The 14,232-nt window shown below is 40.6% G+C and overlaps 1 protein-coding gene across 7 annotated transcripts in view; it reads right to left on the bottom strand.

Moving 5' to 3' along the window:
* The window catches only part of AFF2 (ALF transcription elongation factor 2), a 536,669-nt gene that overhangs the window by 168,743 nt on the left and 353,694 nt on the right, over positions 1-14,232 (bottom strand). For 4 of the 7 annotated variants that reach the window (XM_086389834.1, XM_086389835.1, XM_086389839.1 and 1 more), the window contains exon 5: positions 5,650-5,736. The exons of the other annotated variants lie outside the window; for them this stretch is intronic. In XM_086389834.1, the coding sequence (XP_086245960.1) occupies positions 5,650-5,736 (87 nt within the window). The remainder of the gene's footprint in view (positions 1-5,649; positions 5,737-14,232) is intronic. 7 annotated transcript variants of the gene reach the window in all.

The raw sequence follows: 14,232 nt of genomic DNA on the forward strand, positions 1-14,232 counted from the left end.
AGCTCTACTTAAAGGATAGACATTTGCCAGCTAAACCTGCTACAACTTGACCATAAGTGCCATTTTATCAGAATTACACATAAGACTGGTATCTGTTCGGAAATGTGTGCAATGTGGGAACAAATGACCCATGTGTGAGATTCAAATGTATAATTTCTCACTTAGCTAGGCAATGATGCCTCTATGGAAGTAAAGGGGACTCGGTTCAAACAAAGGATCATGACTTTGGTAGAGGTATAAATAACACTGTAATTAGCAGACTGGCTCAGTTGTTCCATTTTATAGAAACAAGTCCAACTTTCTACCTTGACGGTGACACATATGCAATAGATGTCTCTTATTTTTACAAGAAAAGTATTCTTAAAACTTCATTGCAAAGTTGGAGATGTATAGGAAGCAATTCCAACTATGCGAGTGGAGCATGTGATCTAAAGAGATTTCAATTTTACTTGAAAGTCACCCTCAACGTGACTTATAAGTGTGTTAAGAAATCTGGATTTGCACACATCAGGCCTTCTGGGAGCATGGACACATGTGTGGAGGAAGGAGGGAATTTCAAAGGCAAAGCAACTGTTTCCAACCAGAGACAATGAATTCAAATAAATACAATAATTAATTATATCAAGAACATACACACACACACACACATAGACACACACACATGTCTACATAACTGACTCACTTTGCTGTTCATGTAAAACTAAAAAAACATTGTAAATCAACTATAGTTTCAATTAAAAAATTATTTAAAAGAATTATATCAATCTGCTGCAAGTAATCTATTCTTTAAGCTTAATCTTACCACCCTATAGAGTAAAAATAAGATCACAGCATAATATTATGTAAAAGAAGTGAGGTAGAATGATGATGATGTTGTGTTTAAATTGAAAGTGAGTTTTCAAATCTATGTAGCATGATTCTGTTACTCAAGACACTTATCTTCTGGCATGATCACCACACCAGAAGATGAGCAGAAACTCCACAAGACATGAGAAAGGCCTCTCAAGCAAAGGGCTGACACTAAGCCCAGGTAGTTTGCTGCTCAAGGGCTTCTCCGCCCTACACTGCCATCCTTTCCCCAGTCTGCTAGACAACTAACTTTTGAGAAAAGACCCTAATAAGCTTCGCCATTTGATTCCCACCCCTTAGCAAATTACATGGTGAGGAAGGGGAAACATTTCTAAAAACACAGCCACTAGAAACATTGAGACATGAAACCTGACAGCACAGGGGGCCAAAGCATATGACACAGCACAGTCAGAACTGAAAATACACCAGAGTCTATGGCCATTTAATATACAGGCAAGCATTCCTAGCCATGTCAATAGCTCCCGAGGACACAATTACAGCATAGTATAATATTACTTGGACTTCCTTGGTGGCTCAGATGGTAAAGAATCTGCCTGCAATGCAGGAGACCTGGGTTCGATCCTTGGGCTGGGAAGATGCCCTCGAGGAGGACATTGCAACCCGCTCCAGTATTCTTGCCTGGAGAATCCCATGGACAGAGGGGTCTGGCGGGCTACAGTCCATGGAGTCACAAAGAGTCAGATGCAACTGAATGACAAAGCACATAATATTACAGCATGCTGCAATAACTAAGGCTTCCCTTATGGCTCAGCTGGTAAAGAATCCGCCTGCAATACGGAAGACCTGGGTTCAATCCCTGGGTTGGGAAGATCCCCTGGAGAAGGGAAAGACTACCCACTCCAGTATTCTGGCCTAGAGAATTCCATGGAGTATATAGTCCATGGGGTTGCAAACAGTCAGACACAACTGAGCAACTGAACTGAACTGACTGATGGAAGGATAGCCTTTTGTTATACAAGAATTTCAGTTATCCAGAGCATCACATTTCCCAGAGTGCCAAATAAATGAGTAGTTAACCATTTGTTCATAACTATATGCTCATTATTTAAAAAACAAATTTCATTACAATTGTATAGGACAAGTTTGGTCTGGCATAGCTTCAGGAATTAAACAACAGCATTCAGAGTCAAGTAAATGATATCTCTGGTTATGGCCAGCCTTTGTACTGCTCCCAGAAATCTGGATTGAGTTTTTACCCTTCATCCACGTATCGTGGACATCAGACCCAAACAGTCAGTTGTTTGAGGCTTCAGAGCAGTGATGCATGAAACAAATTGGAGGGTTATATTTTTGAGTGAATTTGACTCAACTGTGTTATGTATTCTTGATACAGTTTTTAATGTTTAGCTGGGTAAGACTGTTTCAAACCAGAATTCCAAACCAATGAAATATCTTTGGATATTACCCAAGTTCCTTTGCATACATACCCAATCCTGACTGAAAAATAGCTTGGTCATGGGGAGAATTTGCATTGCTCATACAGCAATTGTTGATTCACGTCATACAAATTTTTTCAAATGTCTGACTTTGATCTGTGCATTTCTTGTATGGACATGTCACACCAATAATTTTAGGAGTAGAATATAACAATGCCAAAATGTTTTCACAAACTTATGTCAGGCTATTTTAAATAATAGCCTTAATTGTAAAATCAGAGGCTCCTGTAGGATTTAGATTCTAGAGCAGGGGTTGGCAAACCTCTCCTATAAAGGGCCAGACAGTAAATATTTTAGGCTTTGAGGGGCCTATAGTGTCTGTCATAACTATCTAACCTTGCCATTTTAGTGTGATGGCAGTCATAGATAAGACATACATGAATTGGTGTGGTTAGATTCCATGAAAGCTTGATTCATAGACACTGAAATTTGAGTTCCATATCACTCATAGCATCTCATGGCATTCATATTACTAGTAATTTTCATATTCTTTGGAAAATCTTAGCCATTTAAAAATCTAAAAAGCCATGGGCTGTCATTTGCCAACTTCTGTCTAAAGGGACTTTCCCCAAGGGACATAACTAGCTCCCTCAATGTGGCATAGAGTTTTTCCATTTTCCATCTGAAAATATGGCATTTCAATTTGAGATGGATAAGTAAATTTCACTAAGTTGAGGATTTTCAAGCGTATTGGTTTTTGTAAGTTTATAGAATCATAGATTATTTGGCCTGGAAAATCCACTGGAGTTACACATAGCACACATGTTCATGCACGCACACACACACAGTACAAATGAGGAAACCGATGCTTAGAAGAATTTGGACAGAACCACACAGCCAGCAAATGGCAGAACCAGGATTAAGAACAGCCAGGTCTTCAGCTCCTAAGACCCTTTCCTCCATGAAAGCTCTGTAGTGAAAGGATGAAATGGATGCTTTCTGAGAGGATGGTGTCACCTAGTCCTGGTGACAAGCACAAGGAAAGGACCAGCACCCCAGGTACATGTATTTGCTGGAGAATACCCGCGTTTTGGAAGATGGAATCTGAACTGGTGCATCTATAAACTGGTGTGATAAACATATCACTAGAACACCCAGAACTAAAGACAGGCTCACTCATTTATCAGCTGAGTGATTCTGAACACATTTCTTGACTGTGTGCCTCAGTTTTCTCCTCTGTAAACTAGGGACATTCAAATTACCAACATAGTGCATGTGTACATGCTAAATCACTTCAGCAGTGTCCGACTCTTTTGCAAACACATGGACTGTAGCCCAACAGGCTCCTCTGTCCATGGAATTTCCCAGGCAAGAATATTGCAGTGCATAGCCACTCCCTTGTCCAGGGGATCTTCTTGACCCAGGGATTGAACCCAGTCTCCTGCACTGCTCGTGGATTCTTTACCACTGAGCCAATGGGAAGTCCGCCAATATAGTGAGGATTGAATTATTTACTGTGTAGTCAGTGCTCAGAACCAAGCGAGGTACACAACAGCATTATATGCGCTGTTCATGTTGTTATTATTATTTAAAATGTACTTTTCTTTCAAATCAACGTTTTGGCAGGAATCAAGGGAAACAAAAGAGTGGCTGGGTAGCCATACTGGTTTCACCATTTTATCCCACTTGCGTTTACCTTTATCGTGGGGTTGATGGTAGCACAGATAATTGACAGAAAATGCAGATCAGGCCTGATTTCAAATTTTGCACTTACTATAAAAGCCCATTTCAACAACCAGTTCTACTGTAAACACTTGCAAATGTCAAAATTGCGACTTGCATGAATTATCTGCAAACTTGGAAAAATACAGCTGAAAACACTGCAATCATTGTACAATTGTTGTACATTGTACATTGTTGGATTCAACACCTGAAACAGATGAACTGATCACTTGGCTGCGATGCCAGGGAGAAGGATATCAAACCCAGGGCAGCCTGACCACGGAGAGTTGGACTTCAGGAAGGAATGACACACCATGGACCCTGCTCACTTAGTTCTGATCCCTTTCAAAGGTGGAAGGGGATGATTAAACACAGTTTAGGCCAATGTTACTCTCAAAACAATGACTCTAAAATTAAAGGATGTGATTGGGTTTCTCCTACAAATAAAGTCCAATATCCTTTGTTGGCATTCAAGGCCTTTCCCAAAGATGCACTTATGTGCCTGGGGTTCACTTGAGACCATATAGTCTACATCCCACCATGATCTCTCTAGGTGCCTTGCTCTCCTGTTCTGCATGGAGAGTTCTTCTCTTGGGCCCTTCTCTACCTGTCAAAGTTGTAAGCAGCCTCCAGGTAATGTCACCTTTAAGCACTTGGTCACTGCCCCAGGGAGTATGAAATCCTTCTCAGGGCCTTTATTCTCTATTAAGGCACATGCTACATTGCTTTGTCATTTCATGTTTTTCTTCACCCCTAACTTTATTGTATGTCCTCAGTAAGTGGTTTCTGAATAAATGGATGGGTGGGTGGATGGACAGATGGGTGGATGAATGGGTGGGTAGATGAATAGGGAGATGGGTGGATGGATGGATGGGTGGGTGGATGGAAGGGTGGGTGGATGGATGGATGGGTAAATAGATAGGTGGATGGATGCATGGGTGGATGGGTGAATGCATGGATGGCTGGATGGGTGGGTAGATGAATAGATGAATGGATGGATGGATGGATAGATAGCTAATTGGATGGGAGAAAAGAAGACATTATTTTTTCTTTTAAAATGTGTTATTGGAATATCCACATCTACTCAGGCATTTTTAAAAATAATGCTGAGAAAAAATTCTTACTGAGGGCAAGTGAGGAAAAATGTATATGAAACACTTGACATATATGTTTCATATATTTCATTTATATGAAACACTTGACAGTTCTACACTAGAACTGTAGGAGAAAAGGTTCTGTCAATATGATTTGTTGGCATGTGAGAATCTGTCTGCTTGTGGGCGAGGACTAGAAGTGATACATGAAAGTGAAAACTGATCCATTAGGCTGAAGAGTACTGGGTTTTTTAATTAGAACAGTCTGGGATGTTGTTCCATCATCTATTGGGTCTTTCTTAAGGGGTGAGTTCACTCTTCTCTCTGGTCCATCAGCTCAGGGGACAGTAGCTCAGCCAGTGGTGGTGCTCTAGGAATAATGATCTACAAGCTAGCATCTGGTGGACATTCTCTTAAAGACGCTCTTTCAATAAATACGCTATTTGTATTAACACCCTGAGGGACACGAAAGAGTCTAGATATTATGGCCGTAGAACACCAAGGCCACTTCTGTTTTTAAGATTCCAATGGGAAGATTGGTATAACTAACACCATAGCAAGGGAAATGGAGCAAGAAGATCACTGACCTGTCCTGGGATGGAAAGTGTGCTCTGCTCAGAATTTCCGGGAGTATGCATGGCAGTGAGAGGAGTAGGCCAGGGATGGGTCATCTCCTGATGAGGAAAAACAAAGCAACTTTATTCGCAGGAACTTCAAAAAATGAAACACTTTCTTGGCACTAAACATGGTAGGCCCTTTCTATATACTTACTGACTTAATTGGCTTAAATTTCTTCAGGGGAACTTAAAGTCATTCAGTCCATTCCCCTGCTCCACACTGCTGCTTAAAGCCTATCTTTGAGACAAAGGGCCATTCCACATCCACTTGTACATTGCCAGTGATGGGGAGTTCACTACTGTTCAAAGCAGCCAGTTTCATGTTCAGACAGCCTGATCACACTATTCTTTCCAGCCGGGAGCTAAAAAAATCTGTCTCCCAAGAGGTTCTACCTCAGGATCGCCCTTTGGAGCCACACAGAACACATTGTTTCTTCTTTCTCCTGACAAGCTGTTGGAAGACAGCAGCCTGATCCCCTGGTGCCATCTTTTCTCCAGTCAGAGACATTGGAAACTTGTTCATTCATTGATAGGGAACCTTCAACTTCTCTTCTAATGCCTGAATTCTGTGTTCTGTCAACTATCTCAGGTGCTCCCAGGAGGGACTCAGGACTGCCTGGGGCTCTTCTGACTCATGATCTCCTGTTTCAGGTGTGATCTGCCAGCTCAGGGCAGGGCAGCACGATCACCACCTCATTCTGGATGCTCTGATATTCATTTCTCTTGATGTAGCCTAACTGTTAGTGACAAGTTTAGGACCATGCTATTGACACAGTGCGTTTTTGAGCTGAAGTCTTAATGTTGGCATGGCCCCTCAGGTGCCCACTCTCCACGAGCAGAGAGGGTAGGTCCTCAGTTCTTTTAAACACTCGCTTTTAAAAGAGGTGCTGTTCAAATCTTGCTGGAGTCTTAGGACTCATGGTACGTTCCCCAAATAGTGAGGATAATTAAATCACATGCTCGACATCCCAAGAGAGATGACAAAGTTTGTGAAGCTGGACGGTGTCGGACTATGCTGGATTCATCAAACATTTTGGTATATGGACATTAAATCTAAAAATCAATGTAATGATGGAAATAAAGGCAAACTTGGGAGGAGGGGATCAAAGTTTATGAAAGGCCTTTTTAATGAGTCAGTTATATAATACTTTTCCCCAATCTTTATGGGTAACATAATTAGTCATTTCAAAGGTAATATTAATAAGAACTCTCAGGTAGCACTAAACCATGTTTTTTTTCCCCCTTCTATAATTATCCAGTTCAAAAAGAGTCTTTGATGTCTGAAGAGCTGTAATGCAAGAAGATACTTCACAGATTCATTCACAGTGGAACTGCTGAAGCAGAATCTGTAAGTATGATTCAGAGGAGCCCTGACACAGATTGGATTCTACCTGGCACTATTTAAAAGGAGGTGGTAAGTACATTAAAAATGCATACCAGATTTAAAGGGGATGCTTAACCTACTTAAAAGATAGACTATTTCCAAGTGTTTTCTAGTTGTGCATTTGTATGCAGTTGATAACATTCATGACAAACGCTACTTATGTATTCATCAAAACTGGTCCAATGTAACTATACATGACAACAGCTTCAAGCTGAATTCTAGTTACTCTGTGTCTTTAAAATACACAGTGATTTCTTTGAAAATTTAGATAGTGTTTCCTGAGTAAGACCGGTCTTTTCCAATATTAGTCTCATCATTTAAAAGACACAGGTCCTATTGATACAGTAAGCCTCAGCCTGGGATAAGAGTGTTGTTTCTTCAGCAACCGGGGAGGAAGCTTTGATCAATGAGAAACTTAGTTATCCATACCTTTCCACCACTGGCTTTAGAGGTGTGCATCTGGGTTTATTCAAAGGTGTTTCAGACACCTAGATGGATGACTCACTTCTTGAAGGTGTACCCTCTCCCTCAGGTCTGCTATATTTACTTAGTGGCAGAATCTGATCCTGAATTACTTTTGGAGTGTGCTTCTCTGCTGGCCAATCCACATGAAGCTACATATACTTGCACATTTTCAATGATGACTGAGTCACTGAAATTGTGAGATTTCATGAAATGGCAAACTGGCTCCATGGTACCATCGATGCATTTGATTAAGACAGGGAGGAGGCAGCTGAAAGGAATATAATTTACTGAAAGACTATCTTCAGCAAGGAACCTTGGCATAAGCTCTTCTGCTTTCAAAATGAGTTAGACCTAGAACGTGTGCGAAGCTCACAGCAGATTTTTCATTGTAATTCTTTTCATTCACACTTGAAGGATATTAATCTATTTTTATGTTCTTGTTATTCCCAAGATAAGAACATGCACACCCCCTTATCCAACTGTAGTAATCTGCATGTTCTTCAAGTGGGAATGAGCACCTGCTCCAAAGTGTTGCCAAAGCTTTGACAACATGCTCCAGGGCTGAGCACCTGTACTCAATACCAAGCATCACTGCTCCGTTAACCACAAAAATTACACACGCACGCACGTAAGATTGGTCTGAAACTCCATCTCTGGGCTCCTATGATCCTCCCTGAGAAAGATAAAGCAGGGATTCATCCCTGCACTAGGCCATCAATGTAGTGGAGGTTCTGAGACGTGGGGCCTCACACTGGCCAGAAGCGACTGCCGGGGACCAGGTACATGGCACACACTCTTTCCATGACACTAGATGCATCTCCCCTTTGTGAGGTCAACTTTGGTTTATGGAGAAAGGACTAAGCAAGCAATGCTGTTTTATTTTGCAGTACTTCACAAGCAATAGAGAATTCTATGCAGTTTCTAAAAATAGGGCAGATGCTTACCCTCCTGTGATCTGAAGACTCCCTAGCCAAACACAGAATAAATCAGAAAAGGCCCATTTTCCACTAGCAATTATTTTCCAACCAGATCCTCCAGCACTAGGACCTGAGCAAATCCAAAACAGCTTGTGGGGAGACTTGCTTTGCCTGACTTAGAAACAGAAGCTGGGTGCTCCACACTCTGAGGGGCAGAAATAGTCAGAATTCCAGACCCTGCTGGTCTCAGTTATGTCCCAGATTAATCCAACACACAGCTGGCTGTTTTTACAAGTGTCTACTCTGTTGGCCAAGCCTTATCTCATTCACCTTTCTATCTCTAGTGCCTAGGACATAGTAACTGGCTATTGTGAGATATTATTATTAGTCTCTGAAGTTTCTATGTGTGAATTATCATTATTATTAACAATAACAAAAATATCAAGATTTATCTAGTCATTACAAGTGTGTCAAAGCTCCTTTCTCCTGGGTCCTGGTGCACACAAGGTTTTGTTGTGCCCTTCATGGCAAATAGATGGAGAAACAATGGAAACAGTGACAGACTTTATTTTCTTGGGCTCCAAAATCACTGCAGATGGTAACCACAGCCAAGAAGTTAAAAGACACTTGCTCCTTGGAAGAAAAGCTATGACCAAACTAGACATCATATTAAAAAGCAGAGACATTACTTTGCTGACAAAGGTTGGTCTAGTCAAAACTATGGTTTTTCCAGTAGTCATGTATGGATGTGAGAGTTGGACCATAAAGAATCCTGAGTGCCGAAGAATTGATGCTTCTGAACTGTGGTGTCCTTGAGACCACAAGGACTCTTGAGAGTCCCTTGGACTGCAAGGAGATCAAACCAGTCCATCCTAAAGGAAATCAGTCCCGAATATTCATTGGAAGGACTGATGCTGAAGCTCCAATACTTTGGCCACCTGATGGGAAGACCTGACTCATTAGAAAAGACCCTGATGCTGGGAAAGATTGAAGGCAGGAGGAAAAGGGGATGACAAAGGATGAGATGGTTGGATGACATCACTGACTCAATGAACATAAGTTTGAGCAAGCTCCAGGAGATGGTGAAGAACAGGGAAGCTTGGCGTGCTGCAGTCCATGGGGTGGCGAAAAGTTGGACAGGACTGAGCGACTGAATAAAAACAACAACTGAATAAAAACACTTAGTTCCCACACTTGGCCTTTCTGTGCCATAAACTATAGAGGCAGGGATTAGCATTGCATTCATTGGGCAGATGAGGAAACAGACGCAAAGAATTCCCTTTGATGGATTCCCTGCATTTTTGTTCTACTAACTTGTACTCTTATGTACCAGTCACCAGGATCCAGAAAGCATTAAAAGTCAAAGTTCTTCCACAAAGAGGTCACTCTGCTTAACACTAAGCTGTCAGCGAAGATTTCACTGTGCGAGGTCCTGGGAAAGGCTTTGTGGTGAAGGCAAGAGGTGTGTACATGTACATGTGTCTCTGTGTGTGTGTAAATAATGATAATAATACTGATGACTTACGTTGGGGCTTTGGTTGAAATGAATGCTTTCAGAAAAATTATCTCATTCAATCAATAACTTAAACATATAGAATGCCTGCTTATCAAAATTGCAGGTGACAGTAAACTGTGAGCATTCAAATTCAGAAAGATCCTGCAAAACTGGCCTGAAGCTGATGAGATGAATTTTAACAGAGGTAAATGAAAACTGCAATTATATTCCACAAACCAAGTGTAAAACTGTAAAATGAGAAAGACTTAGTGTAATTCATGGCTAAAACCTCAAATATTTTAGTTAACCCTTAAGTCAATTTGAGGGATTTGGCAGTTCTTTTGACTGCCAATGCCAGCTCAGGTGATATGTAGGTTAGCATGATGCTCATAATGTGGAAGGCAACTGTTGGTTATACCATAACAGTGCATTGTACAAGACAAGAGTTTACCATCCTAGATGACCCATAACAGCAGGGGCACTGGAATACTGCAAGCTCTTAAAAGGGATGGTTACCAGAACCATCAGAGCTTTGAAAGCTCATCACACTTATGAATGCCCTTCAAGAGAATGAGGAAAGTTTAGTCTACAGGAAAGGGAAGTTGAGGGAAGGTCTGAGTGGTGCATTCAGATACCTGAAGGGAACCCACTCTGTGGACCAAGAGGTTAGGACAAGCCCTATGGATCGAAGTTACCAGGGAAATAATTTTAACTCTAACTAAGGAAGAATTTCCAATCAGGTGAGCTTTCCAACCACAGAGCCTACTGCTTCAGAAGGCAATGAGTAACCCATCTCTAAAGGCAAGACAGCCCCTGCCTAGGGTACCAGAAAAGGGATTCCTATAAAGTTGGGGGGCCGGGTGGGGCTCATGGACTAACTACATTGCCTTATATAATCTGCGATTCTATTCTTTCTCTCTGTAAAATCAATGATATTGATGAGATGATACAAAACTGAATCTGGAGCAGTAGGATCTTTCACATGACATGTAAACATGACTGATCAAACTGGCTAAGGAAATTCATCACGGTCTTGGGGGTGGTGGGCAAGTGCCAGGGGAGCCTACTATCTCACAGTGCGACAGCGAACAACCCAATTCATCTGATTATTTGCTCAGGTCTCGGGAAGTCCAACAACGGTGGAACCATAGATTTTCCTGGGCGTCATAACTAACACTCCTACCAAACCTCTCCTGTAGTCTCAAAACCCTGTTCCACTTAATTTAATGAATATTCTTCTGTTTGGAATGCTCTTAAGACAGCCTCCTGAGCTTGTATCTCTGATGTCTATGCAAATTCTGGTTAGGAAGAAGTAGAAAATCAACTGTTACATTAAACAACTTCCCAACAATGAGCCAACACACAAAATGCAATCCACTAGGAAAACAAACAAACAAGAAGCTAAAGTTTCTAACAGTAGAATATGATTTTTAAAGTTTCTAACAGTAAAATATGATTTCATTGACATGTATAGAAATTCTGGCAATATTCTTTCAAATAAATAATTGACTGTTTTATTCAAAACTCCTTAGTACTGGCAGTTGTCTCAGGGAAGCTGGAAATTTTTTCCATTGGCCCTAGGAGTGTACATGCAAAACATCTAGCTCACACAGGCTGCCTTTGTCCTGGCAGCCCCCAAACCAGGGTTCCACTAAAAAAGAGCCTGATTCTAATTTACAATTGGGGAGCGATTATCAGTGACCCCGAGCTTCACCATGTACTCATTCAATCAATCAATTCATCTTCTTGCCATTGCCAAATGCAGTCAATTCCATTTCATCTACTGAATATAATGGGGATGTGGATGGCCATAGGCAGGGCTTAGCCATGCAAATTCCTTTGGACCAGTTACTCCTCAGGCACTCCACATTTAAATGCTACAAAGAAATACCACAAAAGGCAGCAAAAGGGGGCAAGACCACCATAGTGACATACTGGGCAGAGTTCAACCAGATCCATCAAATTCTGCATATTTTAGCAAGAGCAACACAAGGCCACAGCCCATGCAACTAATTGGATGAGCCCTCAATAGATGATTGCTTTGAAAATATCAATCCTTATCAGGACATTTATCTCAATCAGTTGAACCCATCAGAACAGAAAATGGGCCAGCCCAGTAGGAAATGTGGTTAGATCGAAATTGCCTTCTTTGGTAAAGTCAGTATTAGCACGAATTCAAGAGTAAGAAATTTAAGAACTGGCCATTGAGAAATGTTTTGGGAAGATCAGGAGGAGGAAACCTCGGTGGAGAGCTTTTGCTTAAGAGTTCAATGCAGGCATCAGAGGAATCTGATGTTACCCAAAGGCCATTTCTTAGCTTTTTTTTCACCCCGTGAATCTGTTTTCCTCATTTGTAAGTTAACTTGGAAATGTGTAAGCTACTCTTTTCAAAACTATTTTTTAACCTCATTGTCAAGTGTTTAGCTCTTCTTTTTCAAATTATTTTACCATTAAGTACATCCAAGTGACCATTATTTAAAATATACTGGTTTGATTGTATCTATGTGTGTATATCCATCTTGCTGCAGATGACATTATTTTATTCTTTTTTTTATGGCTGTGTAGTATTTCATTATGCATGTATGCGTGTGTGTATACATACATATATATGTAAATTTTCTTTATCCATGCTTCCAACCCTGGACATTTAAGTTGCTTCCAACCCTGGACTTTTAAGTTGCTTCCATCTCCTGCCTATCTTAATATTGCTGCAATGAATATTGGGGTCTATGTATATTTTCAAATTATGGTTTTGTCCAGATATACGCCCAGAAGTGGGATTGCTGGATCATATGGTAACTCTATTATTACTTGTTAAAGGAACTTTCACACTGTTCCCCATAATGGCTGCACCTAATTACAGTCCCTTTTTCCTACATTCTCTCCAGCATTTATTATTTGTAGACTTTTTGATCATGGCCATTCTGACTGGAATGAGGTGATACTCATTGTTGTTTTGATTTGTATTTCTCTAATAATAAGCAATGTTCAGCATCTTTTCTTCTGCCTATTGGCCATCTGCATGTCTTCTTTGAAGAAATGTCTATTTAGATCTTCTGTCCATTTTTTGATAGGACTATTTTTTAATATTGAGCTGTATAAACTGCATCATTCACAAATATTTTCTCACTTTCTGTATGCTGTCTTTTTGTTTTGTTTATGGAATACTACTCATCCATTAAAAAAAGAATGAAATAATGCCATTTGCAGCAACATGGATAGACCTAGAAATGATCATACTAGGCGAAGTAAGTCAGACAGATTAAAGGCAAATATCATATGACATCACTTATATTTGGAACCTTAAAAAATGATACAAATAAACTTATTTACAAAATGGAAACAGACTCTCAGACATAGAAAACAAACTTATGGTTACCAAAGGGGAAAGGTTGGGCAGGGGATAAATTAGGTATTTGGGAGTAGCATATACACAACAACAAACTGTGGAAAATTCTTCAAGAGATGGGAATGAATACCAGACCACCTGACCTGCCTCCTGAGAAATCTGTATGCAGGTCAAGAAGCAACAGTTAGAACTGGACATGGAACAACGGACTGGTTCCAAATTGGGAAAGGAGTACATCAGGGCTGTATATTGACACTCAGCTTATTTAACTTATATGCAGAATACATCATGTGAAATGCCGGGCTGGATGAAGCACAAGATGGAATCAAGATTTCTGGGGAAATATCAATAACCTCAGATACACAGATGACACCACCCTTATGGCAGAAAGTGAAGAGGAACTAAAGAGCCTCTTGATGAAAGTGAAGGAGGGGAGTGAAAAAGCTGGCTTAAAACTCAAGATTCAAAAAATGAAGATTATGGCATGTGGTCCTATCACTTCATGGCAAATAGATGGGAAAACAATGGAAACAGTGACAGACTTTATTTTCTTCGGCTCCAAAATCACTGCAGATGGTGACTGTAGCCATGAAATTAAAAGACACTTGTTCCTTGGAAGAAAAGCTATGACAAACCTAGACAGTGTATTAAAAGCAGAGATATTACTTTGCCAACAATGGTTCATCTAGTCAAAGTTATGATTTTTCAGTAGTCATGTATGGATGTGAGAGTTGGACCATAATGAAGGCTAAGCGCCAAAGAATTGATGTGTTCAAACTGTGGTGCTGGAGAAGACTCTTGAGAGTCCCTTGGAGTGCAAGGAGATCAAACCAGTCCATCCTAAAGAAATCAGTCCTGAATATTCATTGGAAGGACTGATGCTGAAGCTCCAATACTTTGGCCACCTGATGCGAAGACCTGACTCATTAGAAAAGACCCTGAT

Source organism: Bos grunniens, chromosome X, assembly GCF_055505025.1.
Source record: "Bos grunniens cultivar Pamir isolate PY7600 chromosome X, Bosgru_T2T1.0, whole genome shotgun sequence".
In the NCBI taxonomy this organism is placed as follows: Eukaryota; Metazoa; Chordata; class Mammalia; order Artiodactyla; family Bovidae; genus Bos; species Bos grunniens.